The 21370-nt window shown below is 37.0% G+C and overlaps 1 protein-coding gene and 1 pseudogene across 1 annotated transcript; both read left to right on the top strand.

The window, feature by feature from the left end:
- Positions 1 to 8968: 8968 nt before the first annotated feature.
- LOC131324188 (protein ACCELERATED CELL DEATH 6-like) lies at positions 8969 to 10473 on the top strand. Its single transcript, XM_058356045.1, has one exon. The coding sequence runs from the start codon at positions 9850 to 9852 to the stop codon at positions 10471 to 10473; it is 624 nt and encodes a 207-aa protein (XP_058212028.1). The 5' UTR covers positions 8969 to 9849.
- An 8786-nt stretch (positions 10474 to 19259) lies between these two features.
- Positions 19260 to 20925, top strand: LOC131324187 (xyloglucan 6-xylosyltransferase 2-like; annotated as a pseudogene).
- Positions 20926 to 21370: the final 445 nt, after the last annotated feature.

Below are 21370 nucleotides of genomic sequence, written 5' to 3'. Positions count from 1 at the left end.
GATCTCTCTCTCTCTCTCTCTCTCTCTCTCTCTCTCTCTCTCTCTCTCTATATATATATATATATATATATATATATAGTGTATATATATATATATATATATATAGACACACACACACACTCACATGAATCTTCATATAATAGCGCCTTTAACTTATTAAGTGAAGGACATCCCTTTCCTGACCAATTTGCGATGATCCGAGCCGCTCAATACGTTCAAAATGTGATTTTAGAGGTATCCACGAGAAATCAATAAAAAAAAAGAATGAAAAGGGCTTGATCGAAGCATTTTTTGTTTGTATTTTATCGAACGATTCAAATAAAAATTGCATAAATCAAGCTCTTCCCAGTCATTTTTTTCCTGATTTCTTGCGAGTATCCTTAAAATCAAGTTCTGAACATATTGAGCGGCTTGGATCATTGAAATTTGATCGGAAAAGGGGACGTCCGTATTTTATTTAAAATGAGGGCACCCTTACCTGAAGCTTACTGATATATATAGGCTTTTTGACTTTTTTGATCCCTAAAGTATTTTCGCTGTACCACTTTGGTCCCCAATATTCCAATTGCTAACATTGCATCCCCAAAGTATCAATTTTGTATTTAAATGGTCCCTACGGCTCACGCCGTTCATTCCCTCCGTCACAACCAAGGGCAAAGTTGGTATTTCACCTCAAAACGGTGTCGTTTGGTTGGAAACGGCTTTTTGACTTTTTTGGTCCCTAAAGTATTTCCGCCATGCCAATTTGGTCCCCAAAATATTTTCGTCATGCCAATTTGGTCCCCAATATTCAAATTGCCAACATTTCATCTCCAAAGTATCAATTTTGTGTTTAAATGCTCCCTGCGGCTCACGCCGTTCTTTCCCTCCGTCAATTTAGTCCTCTGGGTTCCGAGGTTTTGGTTTTTATGACCCTCTAGAATAAAATGATCAGAAAATTAAAATTTCGCACCGGTTCAAACGGGTTGAAAATTGAAACACTTGATTTTTTGAGATTGTTTATATATTAAAAAACATGGTAAAAAAAATTAAATGTTCAAATTTTCAATCTGTTTGAACTTGTGCGAAGATTTTAATTTTTTGATCATTTTATCCTAAAGAGTCATAATTATTTTTTTGACTTTAAAGTTTTCAATGAGAACCCTAAGAGAATTATGAATAAGAAAAATCTATGTTTCCAACAAAACGACACCGTTTTGAGGTAAAATACCAACCTTGTCCTTGGTTTTGACGGAGGGAAAGAACGGCGTGAGCCACAGGGAGCATTTAAACACAAAATTGATACTTTGGAGATTAAAATATTGGGGACCAAATTGGCATGGCGGAAATACTTTGGGGACCAAAAAAAGTCAAAAAAGCTGTTTCCAACCAAACGACACCGTTTTTTAGGTGAAATACCAACTTTGCCCTTGGTTTTTGACGGAGGGAAGGAACGGCGTCAGCCGCAGGGACCATTTAAACATAAAATTGATACTTTGGGGATGCAATGTTAGCAATTGGAATATTGGGGATCAAAGTGGCACGGCGGAAATACTTTGGGGACCAAAAAGGTCAAAAAGCCAATATATATATATATATACAAGATATTACCCACGTACAAGTTTTTTTTTTGGAATTGGTCCCATCCTTCTTTCTTTTTTCCCACGTACAAGTTGTATCGCAGAGCTTGTTTGTGAGTCTGTGACTTAACCAGGCGCTAAGTGGGTTATTCATTTTCCGAGCAAGGATGGGATCATGGGGGTCTAGTAGCGGAGACCGCCATGACAAAAATTTTAAAAAATGCAATTATTAAATGTAAAAAAAAAAAATTTATGCCCAACTTATATAGTTTCACCATCACTAAATTTTTTTAGTATACATTTCGCGGGTAAAATCCTGGTTCCGTCCTTGTTTCCGAGGTGGGTAAAGTAGTGTTACTAGTATATAGGAGTCCAACCCCAAGTGGTTTGGCTAGCTAGTTGACTATATAGAAAAAAGTAACTAAAGCGTTCGTTTCTAAGAAGTCGCAGATTTGAGCACGATGGTTAAATGTGAGGTTTGTCTGGTTGTTAACTTCAAAGGCCAAAAGGAGAGGGCAAGGTGACCCAGACATATGGTTTCGAAAAGAAAGTGTTAGGAGTCCACTCTTTTCCAAGAGCTACGAACCACTCTTAACCATTTGTGACTTAACCAGGCGCTAAGTGGGTTATCCATTTTCCAAGGTGGGTAAAGTGTTACTAGTATATAGGAGTCCAACCCCAAGTGGTTTAATTGGCTAGCTAGTTGACTATATAGAAAAAAGCAACTAAAGCGTTTGTTTATAAGAAGTCGTAGATTTGAGCATGAAGGTCAAATGTGAGGTTTGTCCAGTCGTTAACTTCAAGGGCCAAAAGACGAGCATAAGGTACCCAGACATATGGTTACGAAAAGAAAGTGTTAGGAGTCCACTCTTTTCCCAGAGCGACGAACCACTCTTTACAGAAGTGCCCTGAACCAAAAGTAATGGGAGCATATATGCCCACAGCTCAGCATAGGCTGTAGCTTTAATTTTTATTTAATTTTTTCTCTTGGCAAATGTATTTGAGACTTCGTAACGAGTAATTCAAGCAAAATATTAGTGCGTATAATCCAAAAAGTTGACTGAGTATCAGCATAATAGTTCATGTTATAGGGCATCAGAATTATTTGTGCCATTTTTTCTATTCTACTTTTGAGTCAAACATTGTTTTTTTTTTTTTTTTTGGTTTATTGATAACTTGACAATAAGTACATCGAGTAAGGGTTGAAAATTCAGCCTCACAGCTAAAAAATATAGGTCATTTAATTTTATTTAAAATCATGACAACTTAATTAGGTCAGGCCCCATGCACTATTAAATCATGTGTCAAAATTAAAAACCTAACGAACAATCCTGAACATTTTAAAGCTCGGCTCAATTCGATTCATTTGCAGCCCTAATCCTGTAGATTCTTATCTTCAAGACTATACCTCTCTAATTCGGATTAGGTTTGGATTTAATTTTATTTTTTATAGGGGAACAACAATATATAAACGGGGCGGTTCCGGGGACACCCATAAAAACACCTAAAAAAACACCTCATAGTTCCTGATCAAATTTTGATGATCTGAGCCGCTCAATGTGATCAGAACGTGATTTTAAGGGTACCTATGAGAAATCAGCAAAAAAAATGACCTGGAAGGGCTTGATCCGAACAGTTTCGAACAGTTTTTTATTGAACGGTTCAAATAAAAACTGCTCAAATCAAACCTTTTCTGGTCATTTTTTTTGCTAATTTTTCGCGGGCACCCTTAAAATCACATTCTGCACACATTGAACGGTTCAGATCATAAAAATTTGATCGGGAACTATGAGATTGAGATTATGGGTGTTTTTTTAGATGTTTTTTTAGGGTGTCTCTTGAACCGTTCCGATATATAAATTCGTATATATGAGATATCAGCAAATAGTAGCGGAATACAAGACAACCACAGATAATAAAATAAGCTATAATAAAAACAAAACATGAAAGTCCTCAGAAGCTCCGATCAAAAACGGCATTCCCCTTGCAACTGCGCAAGTGGTAGACGTCATCGTCGCCCGTTTGCCAAGGCGATGGACGTGACATACGTCTTTGCGGTCAACATTGGTTATCTTGCAAAAAGCCAAGTACTAATATAAGTCGCTAAAGACCCAAATATTGGCAATAAATAAGTACTAGTATGAAAATCATGCAATTCGATTTTTCTTACCAACAATTCTAGAGGGCTAAGGCCATCTCACTCCAACACGCGTAAACGTGTAAAACGATTGTGGGAGATGCTATAGAGATTAATCTGAGGTACGCGCAACCTGACCCAGGACAGACTGTATTACCAATGAAAACAAGAATAGAAAACAATGCATTACATAAATACATGTACACATGAATTCCCAAAAACACAGTATATATCTCGAGATTCTATGTATGAGATCTTCCAAATTAGAGATCAAGCCGTTGTCATTAAAAGATGACTTCTTTTTTTTTGTTTTGTCAATGGAAGATAACTCTTACTACACACATATACTAGTGTTTACCCGTACCTATGGCACTACGCACCTCGGTTGGAATTGACCGTGCCTACAGCACTTGCTAGCTAGTGGCTCAAACACTAAATCGATTCATTAGTGTGTAGTATATGATCATCTTCTTAGTGGCACGAAAGATAATTATCCATACTTACGGCACTCTCCAAACTAAAATTTTAAGCTAGCTATAAAGAACATTTCTAACACCAAAAACTGCCAACGATGATCCCAATAGAGCATTGCCTTTGCTTTTAGACACCAAAACTCCAAAAAAAAAAAAAAAACAGAAACAAAATCCAAAAAAAATCTCAATCCTAATCCCAGTAAACTCCAAAAATTTCCAAATACCTTTGCTTTTAGGGTTCTTTCTTTACCCACCATCCACGCAGCTCGTAGGCTTTCTTCCAAATGGATATGATTTCTTTGTTAGACCCCCTTTGTTGACACCAAAACTTAAAAAAAAAAAAAGACCAAAAATTCAAAAAAAATCCCAATAAACTCCAAAAAATTCCAAATACATTTTCTTTCACGAAGTTTTCTTGGCCCAACTCCCACCGTCCATGATACTCGACAGATTTGAAAGATTTCGTCGGGTAAGGAACATTCCACGCAGCTTTGTTGGCCCAAATTTGAAAGATTTCACCGAAGATTCGAAAGAGCGGTGTCGATTGAGAGAGAGAGTGTTGGCCCAGATTTGAAAAATTTTGCTTGAGATTCGAAAGACTAGTGGTGTCAATCGATCGATCGATCGAGAGAGAGAGAGAGAGAGAGAGAGAGAGAGAGAGAGAGACCCAAACACCAATAGAAGTAGGGTTTTTTTTTTTTTTTTTATATATGCTTCCGACAAAATTTGATTTGGGTAAACAGAGAGAGAGAGACCTAAACACCAATAGAAGTAGGGTTTTTTTTTTTATATGCTTTTAACAAAATTTGATTTGGGTAAACAGAATCGATGGCATTTTTGTAATATATTTGTAAGAGTGTGCGTGTTTTCTTAAGAGAGTTGGAGAGCTTACATTAGCCTTTAGATCAAATGAATCTCAACCCTCCTTTTAACTTGTGTTTGTGTAGTCCCCACGCCTTTGTGTTTTATTAGGTAGATATATATATATATATATATATATATATATATATATATATATATAATCATTTTAAAATGAAGAGATCTTTATTTAGTTAAAATAAGAACCTCCCCATTTCTCCCATTTTCTGTTCGAATTTCGATAATCCAAGTCGCTCAATGTGTTTAGAAAGTGATTTAAGAGTACTCGCGAGGAGTCTGCAAAAAAAAAAAAAGATCAAGAAGGGCTTCATCCGAGCAGTTGTTATTTGAATCGTTCGATAAAAAATAAACAAAAATTGCTCGGATGAACCCCTTCCCGATCATTTTTTTTTTTTGGCTGATTTATTGCGGGTACCCTTAAAATCACATTCTAAACACACTGAGCGGCTCGGATCATCGAAATTCAATCGGGAAAGGGAGGTCCGCGTTTTATTAAGTTAAAGTGGTCTATATATATATATATATATATCAGTCAGGTTCCGGTGAGGGATCCCTTATTTTTTTAAAATGCGGGACTTTCCTTCCCGATTGAATTTCGATGATCCGAGCCGCTCAAAGTTATCAGAACGTGATTTTAAGGGTCCCCGCGAGAAATCAGCAAAAAAAAATGACCGGGAAGGGGTTCATCCGAGCAGTTTTCATTGAACGGTTCAAAAAAAACTGCTCGGATGAAGCCCTTCCCGGTCATTTTTTTTGTTGATTTCTCGTGGGGACCCTTAAAATCACGTTCTGCACACATTGAACGGTTCGGATTTTCAAAATTTGATCGGAAAATGAAAGTCCCGCATTTTAACAAAGTGAGGGATCCCTCACTTGATAATTTGTGTATATATATATATATATATATATATATATATATACACATACATACATACATACATATACACACGCATACACACAAAACTTCTTATAAGGACGTCCTTAACTTGTTAAGATCAGTATCTTCCTTTTTCTGATCGAATTTCGATGATTCGAGCCTCTTATTGTGTTCAGAATGTGATTTTAAGAGTATCCGCAAGAAATCGGCAAAAAAAATGATTAGGAAGAGCTCGATTGGATCAGTTTTTTATAAAAATGATATATATATATATATATATATATATATATATATATGTTGTGAATGTTTTGGTAGTTGAAATTGATAGAAAATATGACGTGGCACAAATGGTCATGGCCAAAGAAATAGCCCAACCATTTTCTTGGCCTTGGTGTAAGAGGAATAAAAGATATGAATGATGCTTTACTTCTCAAATGGTGGTGGAGGTTTGGAACTGAAAAGGAAGCCTTGTGGAGAAAATTAATTTGTGCAAAGTACAACTTGGATCTTAACTCCTGGTTCCCTAACATGGAAACAAATAGAATGGTATCTCCTTTATGGAGAGACATTCTTCTGATCAAATGCAGGAATCCATTAGCTTTCAACAAATTCATGGAAAATATCAGATTGAATGTGGGAGATGGAAATTCATTAAAGTTCTGGACTGATCCATGGGTAAATGGGAAATGCCTGAGTTCACTGTATCCAAGAATTTTCAATATTTGTCTCATTAAAGATGAGACAATTGTGATGGTTCTAAGCAGGAAGGAAGAGCAACTTAATTGGGAATTCCAACTCAAGAGAGGAAGATTTCTCAGAGGGGAAATAGAGGACTTCAACTCTATGGTTCTGATGCTGGATGGGCTACAAGTTGTTCTCCATCCTAGATCTGACCATCTTTCATGGATTGCAAGTAAGAGTAAGGCTTTTACAGTTTCTTCAATATATAAGCTTGCCACTGGTCAAGAAAATCTTTCCGATAATTCTGCAAAAAGGGCTTTTCATTTGATTTGGAATAATGTGTCGCCTTATAGAGTGCAATGTTTTGGTTGGATGGCATACCTTGGTAAACTAAAAACTGGTGATTTCCTTATGAGAATTGGCATAATTCATCAGCAACATCATGCTCTCTGTAAGTTTTGTGGGGAAACAATTGAATCGATTGATCACTCATTATTATTCTGTACACCTGTATGGAATGTTTGGTGTGTGATTTTGGATTGGTGGGCATTCAATGGGTGATACCTAGTTCGGTTTCTGGTTTGATCAACTGGTGGCTGAGTTACAGACAGAAACCAAAGGTTAAAGTCATTTGGGACTGCATTCCTTTTGCAGTCCTTTGGTCATTGTGGAAAATGAGAAATGAGCACACCTTTCAGAACAAGGTTCTTAATTGGGAAGAAGTGGTTGATCTGATAAAGTTAAGGATTGCTTTTTGGGTCAAGTCTAAATGGTTCGAGGCAGATTACTCTATCGCTGATTTCTTGAATAGCATTATCCAAGCCTCTTAATCTTGTGGTGGCTATGCTGCTTCGGGGGTGGGGCTGTTTATGGCTGGAGGGTGGGGTGGTTTGTGTTCTGATGTTTCGGTGGTAATGATGGTGATGATGTGTAATCCGGTTGGATTGATTTCTTATCAATCATCAGGCTTGAATAGCATATGATTGTTGTGGGGTAGGGTGCCAACCTCGTTGGGATGTTACTCTCACATTGTGATGCTACCTTTTCTTGCCCTGTTTATCGATGTACTTCCTTTCGTTTTAATGAAATATATCTTTTTCGCCGTTCAAAAAAAAATGATTAGGAAGAGCTCGATTGGATCAGTTTTTTATAAAAATGATATATATATGTTGTGGATGTTTTCGTAGTTGAAATTGATAGAAAATATGACGTGACACAAATGGTCATGGCCAAAGAAATAGCCCAACCATTTTCTTGGCTCACCACTGGATCTCGGTATTTGACCAAGAAGCCGAAATATGGGCTTGGCTCGCAGTTGGAAATGCTTGAGGTTCTCTATAAAATAAGTAACGGCTAAAAAGAAGTGGTTGAGGTTGTTAGAGATGCTTCAACTACAATTCAGATTAATGAGTCTATATTAAATATTTTGTAGGTGATGTAAGCAGCCATGACATCATCATTTGTCAATTATTTATAGTTCTGGCCCCTGGGGCTTCAAAATTCAAATTAGCTGGAATCAATAAATTAGGCTTTGCTGGTTTTTGAAAAAGAAATGTCCGGAAAGGAAAGAAAATGTGGCTTCCTTTCACATGTACAAATAAATCTGTGTTGCTTTCACCTTTTTTTTTTTTCCTTCTTATGAAGGCTTCCACAGCCACCGACCTTGTATTGACGGCCACGCGTGGCCCACTACGTGTTCTGCATGAAAAATTCGAGCCGTTCAATAATTTAAAAAAAAAATCAAGCGGTCCCGTGAAAAATCTGTTCAATCTGATATGTGTAGGTGCACAGAATCCTGTAATCTGAATGAAAAATGATAAAATTGGATCGAACACTTACACAAATCGGATTGAGCTGATCTTTCATGGGCTACTCAGTTTTTTTCTAAATTATTGAACGACCCGTATTTTTCGTGCGTGACCTGTAGTGGATCTCGTGTGGCCATCGGTGGCCATAGCATGTTGAAGTTAAAAAATAAAAAAATAAAGGAAAAAAAAGAGAGAAGAGAAATCACTTCAAGTTGAAATTAGATCTATTTTCTAGGGGATCTGGACTACTAAGTTGAAATTAGATCTATACTGTCAATGGTCATGGCCAAATTTGGCCGAAGAAATAGCCCAACCATTTTTTGGCTTCCCATTGGATCTTGGAATTTGACCTGGAAGCTAGCCAAAATAGGGCTTTTGCTGCAATTTTGGCTCCCAGTTGGAAATGCTCTTACTGGTATGTTCTCTACAAAATTAAGCAGCGGCTACCATTCTTCCAGTAAGCTCAGAAAAAAAGAACCCCCATTAGTTCTTTTATAAGTGTATTTTGTTCTCTCGTTTTTTTTCTTTTTTTTTTTAAGAATGTAAGGACTTTTTTTTTTCTTTTTTAAAAATTTAAGGACTTCATTGATATTAAAAACAAAGAACAAGAAACATACCTGAAAATGAGCCAACCTGATGTAGAACAACAACTTTTATTTATTTCTATTCTCTAAATGTACATTTCTTCATAGTATAAAATTAATCTTTCCGGATGCAGGGAGTAAAACTTGTAATTTGCACAAGGAGAAAATAAGAAATTCGTGACATGTACAATTCCTTCATACCAAACCAAGCACATATTTTTTACCCCTCTACAATTTCTATATTATAATTTCTATCCCCATTTTTCTTATATTACAAGCAGTAGCAGAATACAAGTATGGAGATGACGTCAAACTAGAAATAAGTTCATAATCACTATAAGCCTAACTGAACCAATAGTCCCACGAAGGGGATAAATAACCCAACAAATGCAAAAGGAATAACGCCCAAATGCACGTGGGGAGATTCGAACTCGTGATCACATCAAACTGAAAACAAGTCCACAATCACTATAAGTCTGCCTGAACCAATAGCCACATGAAAGGGGATAAATAATCCCACCAAATACAAGGGAAATTAAGCCCACATACACATGGATAGATTCAAACTTCTGACCTTTAAATGTAATGTAACTCATTTTGTAATTAAGGATTGAGTTTCCGTTTAATAAAAAACAAATAGGACAGAGTTGAGCATTTAAGTAAAATGAAACCCAATCCATCTGCCACGTTCTATCAATACGTCTCATGACGTTAATTCGCATTTGTTCCACGTAAAAATTAAATTCGATTATAATGTCAGAACATCATTGGAGCCTTTAAATAGCAGAATGATCATCCTGAGTAATGTAACTTTATCAAAATTCAGATATTTTGCTGGAACGTAGGTAACCATGAAATCTAGCTTGTACACATCTGCCATGAGAGGTGATGTTGCTGACCTCGAGCAACACAAAGACGTACTCGACGGAGAACTCACCCCAAACCACAACACCGTTCTCCACGTCACGGCCCAATTCGGCCACCTCGATTACGTGAAAGAGGTCATAGAAGCGTGTCCGTCTCTGCTACGCCGGCTGAATGTCAAAGGTGAAACTCCGCTTCATACGGCGGCGAGGGATGGGCGAGCTGAAATAGTAAAAGCACTGATACTTCGCGCAAAAGAACTAGAGACGCGAGAACTTCAAAGCGGCTGGGGTGGAGCAGTAAAGGAGATGTTGAGGGCAACAAACGTCGACGGGGACACTGCCTTGCACATGGCAGCGAGAAATTGTCACTTGGAACTAGAGGCCAAGTACTTGAAAGTGGTTGAATCATTAAAAAAAGGACTTATTAAATATTGGGATTTGCTCGATTCGGATATGATGGTACGGGTACATATAATGCTGGACTTAAAGGTCGATAAAGAAAAAGCGGAGCAGATAAGGAGGGCAACAAAGGTCGAGAAAGAAGAAGTGGAGGAGATAATGAGGGCAACAAAGGTCAACAGAGACACAGCCCTGCACATGGCAGCGTGAAATTGTTAGGATTTATATTCACAAATATTTATTTATCACATGAATTATATAAGTACACATAAACATAAAATACTCAACAAGTAGATACAAGAGAATATACAAGTAATGAAAGTAGGAAAGATGTTGCCTGTGAGAATGAGAGTCGTGTAGTCACTGTCTTAAGGCTAATATTCCTCCACTCGTGAAGGTTCCACCGGAGTGTACTAGCCCCAAGATTAAACCCAAGAGCTCACAAGCATTCCTCATCCGATGTTCACGACCACCGAGAGGTTTGAACGAGTCACGAACCGAGTTGCCCAACTCTATAGAAAATAGTTTATGAATATTCTGAAACTCTCTTTCATTTTTGTGTATACTCTCCATATGCTTTCTCTATTTTTCACACCATCACACTTGTATGGAGTACCCATATATATAGATGTAATAGGAATTAATAGACATAATAACAATCATAAATTCCCTTAAATCTTGTAACCGATTTTAGTTAATATAAACATAATTTTGTAACGGAAGAATAATGAGGATGATAATAGAGGAATTAATATTTAACATTTATTTTATTAAAAATGTTCCAACAATCCCCCACTTTTTAATAAAATATTCAATAGTTCGACTTTTTTAAAAAAACAAATGAGTTTTAGAATACATACTAGAAAATAAATTGGGCAACTATATACTGTGCAATAGGTGAAGGTGTCTTCCGGACTTGAACCTTACTTAGTGTTAATAGTTTACCTCTGAAGGATTATAGTGAACTATGTCTTGAACTAGACCCTTTGAGTCAGAGTTAAACATATCACACACACAGTACCGATATTGGACTTTCGTTCGCGGGTTAGTGCTATTAATGGCCATGCACTCAATCTTGATTTTCATGGGAATTTCTATAGGCTAGCCCAAGCCTCATAGTCGCGGCCTCACGACAACTCCCACTTAGGTGAATCCTCCGAGGGTACAATGACGGAATGTACCTTGCGAGAAAATCCTCGCCTTGGATTCATTAAGGGTTAAAACCCATCCTCAACCTGTCACTTCTTCAACACTGTGCCTTAGGAATGAGCAGGAGAACAACACTATATGGTGTCTCCTAATTTTTCTTTAGTGCTGGTATCAAGTCACGCAATATGGATTGTTTTTACCCATTGAATCTCCTTCATGGGATCTCCAGTCATAGAGATTGGGTTACCTCCCTAGGTGACTTCCTATAGGCTTTGCTCATTCCCCTCGACAATTTTTAGGATCTAGCCTTGTGCTAGTCCAGAGGCAATTACTCCTCTTGGGAGTCAATAATTCTCAATATGCCTCAATTGTACTTTGCATGCATGCTTTGGCTTCTCAAGCCTTTTATCGGTGCAAATCTTAAACTTCGTCTTGCTAGCTTACAAAATGCACTTGTATAAATTTCAAACACAACTCACCAACATAAAATTAGTATTATGAATTTCTCAATAAAAAATATCCGATCATTATTTTCACAGAAATTAGAACTCCTACATGCCTTACCCATTTCCCTTAAAAGGAATAAAGCAAGGGCAAGTTAATATGACCATTTAAACTACTTGTTAACCTATAAATAAAATTCACAGACAATCAATACTAATATGCCCCCACATAACACTAGCAGCGTACTTATAATTTTAATACCCACGTAGTATGCATATTAAAGCGAGTATTGTGCACCTTTAATGAATTTGGCCAATACACAAGTATATAACACAATTTAAAGAGATATGACTCTTCTTGATATTATATAACTTGAAAGCATGTTCCCAAACCATAAAAACGTATTACCCAAGAAAAACAGTTTTTTTTCATAAGCCTAGAAAAATAAAACATTTGAAACCTTTTAAATGACGAAAACCCTTGAATTCTCTTAATCCTAAAATATTGGAAACCTTTTAAAGACGATCAAAGATGAAAATACTTTCCTGTATTTTTCCCAAATACTAAGATAGTTGAGAGATTTACACAAATTTATCAAGAATACAAAAACCATTTTTACTCATAAATAACCCCCACGTTTCGATCCTTCTTTTTTCCTTAACCATAACTTAGCTTTTAGTAAAGTAAAACTTGATTACTAGTACTAACCAAGCATTGTTTTCAACTTATTTAGAAAACAAAGTTTTACCTTTTATAGAAAAGTTTAATATTCAATAAATTTATATGACAAGTTTTGAAACTTACTCAAAGTAAATATGCTTCAACATTCCCCCACAAGTTTCAAAACTTTAATTAACCAATGCACAACAGAAAATACACCTTCTCATTACAGAGTCATATGCTCGCAAAGTACGTAGTAGGAACATTTACTACTATGGGTTACAAATCTCAATAATCCAATTTTAAGACATTGCCACCGAATAATAATCAACAGAAGAGCTACAAACAAGATTTAATCCTTGTGCAATGTTTCTAATTCTTGTGGGAGTATTTTTAACTCACTTTTCCTTTACAGAGAACATTGTTTAAAAATTGATCATAGATGTTATGAATTACTCAAATCTTTACCCAAAACAAACACTTTACTCATGGCACCAAAAGGTCATGAAATATTTAATTTCCCATCATTGTGTTCTATCAGATCAAAACCGTGAAAACTATTATTTAGAAGAAGACTGGGTACTAAAATGATAAAGTCCAAAAAGTGCCACAAAAATATCCACTGCCCATATGCAAAATGGTTACGCTAACTTTAAACCTTGCAATTTACGTGATCGTTTAGAGTAAAACCTTTTTCTTTTAAAAAAGGAAGCAGAATAAAGTTTTTTTTTTTTTTTTTTCAAAATAGTTACTCCTACAATGACTCTACTGATATCGTAGAAATAGAACCTCTAAGAATAGTGGTGACCACTGAGATTACTCAAACAGTTAGATACGGAAGTCACTACAAAGAAAAATGAATAGACGATCATTTTGTTTCCTGTACAAAACCTATCAAAAACTCATGGTGTATACATAGATACTTGGAACACATAGTACACAAAACCTTTTACTTACAACTATAATAACCCATGAGCCACAAAATAAACACGCTCTAGGTGATATCAAACGATAATTCCACGGCTCCAACCTGTGAAATCAATCACAAAACACTTCCACAAACAAAAAATAAGTCCACATCTTGATCTAAGGAACCCCCTTTTTCCCTTTAACACAGAATACACAAACTATTTTTTTTCCTTTCCCAAGAAAATCCAAACTAGTAATGTATTCCAAATCTCGTAAACAAGGGAGCACCAATAGAACAAAATTCCAATTCAGGAAAATGTTAGCAGAGTGGAATGAGCAAATTCAACCATGCTATCATTACATATAAGTCTAAAATAACGCTTTGCCTTCTTGAAGAGCTGAGGTTGGTAGTCAAAAGAAATATGATATAAACCATTATTGATTAACATATCACGTAAATACAATCTCTTAGTATTAATCAAGCATTTTATGATCATCAATCTCATGTTTGTAACGGCCACATGTGTGGCAAATATCATGCTCAAGCATTTACAATATATAAAGGAGGTCGTGTTGGTTACTCTTTATATACGTCATTGATACATATCCTAATTATAACAAATTTTAGTGGACAAGAATTTTTTATTTTTTATTTTTAAATCTGGACACCAACTTGTTTGTTTTCCAAAACTCAATGGTAAAGACTAAAATCAACCGGAAAAAATGCACAACCACTAAACTATTCAAACAACAATAGTCGGGGCTAAAATATATCTGTAAGCAACAACATTCTTCACACTGAATCTGATAAACACGAAACCAAATATATCAACTATTTCCCTAGAATCAGATTCCCTTTAACATTCAAGAAAACCCTACTGTTTTCCCCAAAATCGAGCACTCATCGTCAAACTTTAACCTTGCTAATCAACAAATCACATGATAAAGTCAATAAATTGTTATTTGCCAAACCAAATAAATACAACGTATAAACATTCTTTCACTGATCTGTGAGTTACAAACTTTGAAAAGTCAAATTTATTCACAGCCCACATTTATTAAGTACTGCTATCAGTTACAAAAGGAAAAACAACAGTTTTTTTTTTTTTTCCCTTTCAGTACCCAATTTCTGTTAACACAACTAGTAAAGTTTATAAAACAATACCTTAAATGATATTCTAATCATTAGTAATTGGGTAGAATAGCATTCAACAAAACGTAAATCTAGTAGGGACTTCTATTCAACATAGTGTAAAGGAGCTCTACAGTACTTTGTAACCAAATGAAAGACTAAACTCTTGTTTTCTCGTAAACCACTTTCGGTCTCACAAACAGGTATGTAAATTCTCCCAGAAACTGTTTTATCAAAATTAGAAAACACCGTATTCCCATAAAGAATTTTTCTTAAGATTGTGGGAAAACTGTGCAGAGAAGTTAGTAATGGAATTCACTATTTTCTGAAAATTTCAAATTGATTTACAAAAACGTAAATGCACGCTTGTCACTGTCAGTCATTGCAAACCAGATTAAATATTGGAGAACCTGTTTAATTTAATCAAAACTTTTTTTTTGAAACAAATATATGCTTAAGGAAAATAAGTAAAAGCCTCATAACTTTCCTTTTGTACCTAAAGCAGAAACAGAGTTCAACATTTGTGCACCCAATGGATTCTAGCATCAAAATACATGCTTTCTACAGTATCTCAAAAATTCTAACCAAACTGACAATTCATGAAGCTCGAATAATATATATTAAGATGCAGTAAAATTATGCAGTAGCAAGTCAAGTAACTCAACAATTTAGCATCGACTCCCAAATTTTCTTTTATCGAATACTCGAACAGAATTACTTCTGATTATGACATGTAAAGTTGCAAACTCATCATAATATGTGGAAATCATAATGCCAGATTCATCTATGAACAAAGCAAAAATAAATAAATAAAACCACATATTCTTTTCCATGGAGTAGTGGCACGGAAAAGATTTGATAAGCGCCAAATATCATGCATGGTTGATATAGAGAGAAATGATACAAATCCTCACATAGTAACAAATCAGGTTTACAACAGTACATGCCGACAAAACACGTGTACGTGTAGCAGGATACAAGATCCATGTACTAGTCACTAGCCATGCGCGCGTGTAAGAATAGAAACTGAATTTTTTCCTAGCAAGAATAAAAACATGACTTCACTGTTCCGATTTATTGAGAGATAACATTAGCCTTAACTGTTAGGATTTATATTCACAAATATTTATTTATCACATGAATTATATAAGTACACATAAACATAAAATACTCAACAAGTAGATACAAGAGAATATACAAGTAATGAAAGTAGGAAAGATGTTGCCTGTGAGAATGAGAGTCGTGTAGTCACTGTCTTAAGGCTAATATTCTTCCCCTCGTGAAGGTTCCACCGGAGTGTACTAGCCCCAAGATTAAACCCAAGAGCTCACAAGCATTCCTCATCCGATGTTCACGACCACCGAGAGGTTTGAACGAGTAACGAACCGAGTTGCCCAACTCTATAGAAAATAGTTTATGAATATTTTGAAACTCTCTTTCATTTTTGTGTATACTCTCCATATGCTTTCTCTATTTTTCACACCATCACACTTGTATGGAGTACCCATATATATAGATGTAATAGGTATTAATAGACATAATAACAATCATAAATTCCCTTAAATCTTGTAACCGATTTTAGTTAATATAAACATGATTTTGTAACGGAAGAATAATGAGGATGATAATAGAGGAATTAATATTTAACATTTATTTTATTAAAAATGTTCCAACAGAAATCGCTTGGAAAAGGACAACAGAGACACCTACTTGGAAGTGGTTAAATTATTATCACAAGAAGATGCAGAGTTTCAACATCTCCCAAACAACTTCCAGGAAACTCCACTCTACCTAGCTGCTGAAAGAGGGATTATGGGCGTGGCCATAGTGGACACGCTCGTGGAAACTTACAAATCACTTACAGCGGCCCTGGTGGTAGAACAGCATTGCACGCGGCAGCTCTTCATGACTCCACAGGTTTGTCAAAATATATCAAAATGTAAAAAAGAGAAAGCTCGAAACCCTCACTGCTTAATTAGTTGCACTCGTTACTCGTTAGAAATCAATATTGAATTATCTATAAAAGTATAAACATATCAAAACTACTTTTGAGTGACATCAGGCTGGAACTGGGAACGAAGATGTGTTAATAGCTAGCGTAAACCAGTAATTCAAATTTACTAGTACAGTATATCTCTGAATGCTAATGACTACAGGCTTGCAAATTGAAGTACTATTTAATTATGAATCCTTAACTTTTCTCTAATCTTTTTTCAGGTCAAAGCACAAAAAATTTAGTAGGAGAAAATTTGTGAGAAAGAAGGAAAATAATAATCACTGTTGAGGATAAATCAAGTAGGAGAAAAGGTTAATTGAGAGAGCTTCTTTCTATTTTTAGTAAATATAGTTGCTTAAAAGCAACTCCAACCAAGCTTTATCACTCTATTTTAGAGAACAATTTTACTCCAATCAAGCCCTATATTGGGCCTCTATTTTAGAGACCCAAATTTGGTTCTCTGTATATAGAGACTTTCACTCAAAATAGAGACTTAACTACTATATATTAATATTCACTCTTTTTGACTTATATTTCTTACTTTACCCTTCTTTTCTCATTATATAAAATTCTAATGCCACCCATGTCCTTTGTACTTTTGCTCTATATTAGGATATATACGTATAATTAATTTACTCCATAAATTTGTATTTTTATAAAAATTATCTCATGTACAAGACATTGACGATGCCTTTCAAAAATGCCCAATATTGAACATGTTTAGTATGTTAAAGTCACAGTTCAAAGCACACAGAAAGTTATGATCAAAACGGTCTTTCTGTCTACCAACCCTTACTCTTTTGATCATAACTTTCTGTGTGCTTTGAATCGTGATGTGATTTTGGTGTCATTAGAAAGCTGACTTCAAGACCTCGAAATCGATATATAATTTGCATATTTTCGATTTTGGACGAAGAAGTTATGGCCGTTTGAAGTTATGACCGTTTAAATTTCAGTTAGTTTGAGGGGGTTAAGTGCCAAAAAAAAAATTAGAGGGAGGTAAGTGTACGCGAGGGTTAGTTAGAGGGGGCTAACTATAATTTTCCCTTTATGTTATATTGTGTCGTACGTAGGGGTTCTTTTCATGAGGATCTCCTTGCGAGCAACACGTGTCACATCAACTAAAAATCCTTGAATTTTGACTTTTAAATTGTTTTTCAAAACTATATTAGTGACTAACCTAACCACATACTTAAACTAGAGCCAACAAAATTCTACTGGCCAAAAGGAATCCCATGATTTCTGCGATTTTTTCATAAGAAACCATTGAAAAGTACCTAACATGCAGCCATGCGTGCAGGTAGCAGATTCAAGGATGCTTCAAAATTACTGGATTTCAAACCCTACAAACTCTACTAAACTCCATCACGTGTTCTAACATTAGGCACTAATTCTATACCAACTGAGATCTAAATTGCAACTGCATCGTAACTTCAATTGGATCCTTATCAAGTTTCTAATAATATAATCTTTATGCCGATATAAAAAATAACAAAAACTTTGATTGGACCAATTCCAATTACTGCTAAGGCATTTTTGGACTTTTTTCGCTTTGTCATTATTCAAACTTTTTGGGGACCAACAACGTCGTTTCATCAGACTTGAACCTGAAGCTAAACGCCCTCAGAAGTAGGGGTGACAAATTGAACCCAGACCCATTAACAAACCCAGACCCATCAACTAGAAAATAGACCCAACCCAACCCATTTATTAGTTGGGTAAGAATGGGTTCAAACCCAGCTAACCTAGTATTAATTGGGTCATAATTGGGCATCAATTGGGTCAACTTAAATGACCCAATGGGCAATGAAAGTAACCCACCAAATTTTATCTCTTAATTGGTCTCTTTTCCAAACCCAAACCCATCAATTGGTCTCTTTTCCCTCTCTCCCCCCCCTTTCTCTCTCTCTCTCCCCCCCCTTTCTCTCTCTCTCTCTCTCTCTCTCTCTCTCTCTCTCTCTCCCCGCTGGTCTCTTTTCCCCCTCTCTCTCTCTCTCTCTCTCTCTCTCTCTCTCCCCCCCCGCTGGTCTCTTTTCCCTCTCTCTCTCTCTCCCCCCCGCCCCCCCTTCTCTCTCTCTCTCTCTCTCTCTCTTTCTCCCCCGCTGGTCCGAATTAAAAATCAATTGTAACCGGTAACAATTATTTTGACCAGTCAAAATTGAAAACACATCTCATTCATTAATTGCGCGAATGGACCCGTGAAATTGTGCTCCGCCGTGAATAAATTTCTCTCATGGTAGTCCCGCAAAGGGTTTGGATTAAAAAATTGACTTATTTTTTTGTCCTTATTCAAATATTTTTTTCATTTTTTTTGTTTTTTGTCATCTTTTTGTGATTTATTAATTTGTTTTGATGAGAGGAATCGGAAAAGTAAAAAAATTTGATCGAAATTTAGAATTTTTTGAATAAAGACAAAAAAAAATCAATAAGACAAAAAAAATTACTTATTCTCGTCTTTTTGAAAAAATTTATGAGTTTCGATCATAATTTTTTTTTACTTTTCTAATTTTTCGATCATAATTTTTAGTATATATGTAAATGGGTTAATGGGCGGGTCGGGTTTGCTTTAAAATAAATGGGTCGGGTTGGGTATGGGTAATTAGACTCATAGTTAATGGATTTAAATGGGTCAATGACCCATTAAAGACCCAACCCACTAACGACTTACCCAATTTGACCCAAATCCGCCCGTTTGCCACCCGTACTCAGAAGTAAAGTGCTCGCTCGCGGCCCCGTGAGCTACAGCTCTGGGTCGGGATTCATCAACCTACAATACATAGACCCGAAAATGCTGGAACGGTGCGTCGGGCCGCAGCAGCTATGGCACATCAAGCGAGTCCTCCGTAACGGGAAAGTAACGCTCATCTGCCTGGTGCTAACGATCCTCGTCATTCGTGCCAACATCGGCGCCGGGAGGTTCGGGACCCCGGAGCAAGACCTCGAAGAGTTCCGCGAGCACTTCTTCAACTCCTCCAGCCGCCGCGTCCTCGAGGAGGCCGTAACAACAACCAATACCGCCGCCGCCTCTGATGCGGCGTCGGAGTACAGCTACGCCAACGCCGACATGACGAAGATTTGGGCGGACGAAGGCGAGGACGAAAAACCCAAGAGTTACAGCGAGGCTTACACCCTGGGACCCCAGATACTTGACTGGGACGAGCAGAGAGCCGAGTGGCTGGAAAAAAATCCTGATTTTCCCAACTTCGTGGGACCCAACAAGCCTCGGGTCTTGTTGGTTACCGGGTCCTCGCCGAAACCGTGTGAAAACCCGTTCGGTGATCATTACCTGGTGAAGTCGATCAAGAACAAGATGGATTACGCCAGGGTTCACGGGATCGAGGTGTTTTACAACTTTGCTTTGTTCGACGCGGAAATGACGGGGTTTTGGGCTAAGCTCCCGTTGATCCGGAACCTCTTGCTGGCTCACCCGGAGGTAGAGTTCCTGTGGTGGATGGATAGCGATGCCATGTTTACCGATATGGCATTCGAGATCCCGTGGGAGAGGTACGAGGATCACAACTTCGTGTTGCACGGCTGGGAGGTGATGGTGTACGACTGGCATAGCTGGGTTGGGTTGAACACGGGTAGTTTCTTGCTGAGGAACTGTCAGTGATCGTTGGACATTCTCGACATTTGGGCCCCGATGGGTCCCAAGGCGGTTAGGGAAGAGGCCGGGAAGTTACTTACGCGGGAGCTTAAAGATCGGCCAGTTTTCGAAGCCGATGACCAGTCTGCCATGGTTTATATACTCGCGACGCAGAAGGAGAAATGGGGTGACGGTGTATATCGAGAGCGAGTACCATTTGCACGGTTACTGGGGCGTTCTGGTTGACAGGTACGAAGAGATGATCGAGAGTTACCATCCCGGTCTCGGGGACGATAGGTGGCCGCTTGTGACTCACTTCGTCGGGTGCAAGCCGTGCGGGAAGTTCGGGGATTATTCGGTGGACAGGTGTTTGAAGCAGATGGACTGCGCTTTCAACTTCGGGGACAACCAAATCATGCAGATGTACGGGTTTACGCACAAGACGCTCGAGAGCAGGAGGGTGAAGAGAACGAGAAACGAGACAACCAACCCTCTCGAGATCAAGGATGAGCTTGGTTTGCTTCACTCAAAATTCAAAGCTACTAGGGTGTCGACTCCTTGAAGGAAAAATGGAGGTAGTGCAACATCGAAATCAACATAGAGGTGCCTTCACACTATATCACAATTCTTTGTTCTCAGTTTTTTGAGTTGTATGAATGTTCTTTTGTAGTACTTTGGACTTTGGTACTATTTGTATTACTCGTTTATATCATTCCCTTTGATCAGTCTTTAAAATTACTTCGATTTTGAATGGAAAGCAAATTCTAATGTTTAGAAATCGTTAAATTAGAGCGTTCGATATGGGTAAATTTCGGAAATCAAGTTGTTCTTTCAATTTTTGATGTCCTTAGTGCTGCTTTTATTTTGAAATCGGGGATCTGGGCTGTCTATTTCGACAATGGACGGCTCAAATTTCATCTTTCTATTTTGATTATACCATCGTCATGGCTTTACACACGTGGTACTGCTCATGCCCATTGATATGTGTTCGTTACTATGATAGTAATATTCTAACAGGTGGTGCACCTGGAAAATAATCATAAACCAAGTTCATGATGTGGGAGCTAAACTTCAATAAAATTTTATTACTATGAACTACTGGAAAATAATATATGAGTGACTGTTTGTGCACGTAGAATGCACATTTAAAACACAAATCCGGACACAATCGTGTCCAAGACCGTTAGATGTACGAGGATTAACATGCATCTATTGATTGCAAACACGATTA

The sequence above is a fragment of the Rhododendron vialii genome, chromosome 4a, assembly GCF_030253575.1.
Source record: "Rhododendron vialii isolate Sample 1 chromosome 4a, ASM3025357v1".
In the NCBI taxonomy this organism is placed as follows: domain Eukaryota; kingdom Viridiplantae; phylum Streptophyta; class Magnoliopsida; order Ericales; family Ericaceae; genus Rhododendron; species Rhododendron vialii.
The sequence above is the reverse complement of the archived record's forward strand: the minus strand, read 5'-3'. Positions and strand labels throughout refer to the sequence as shown.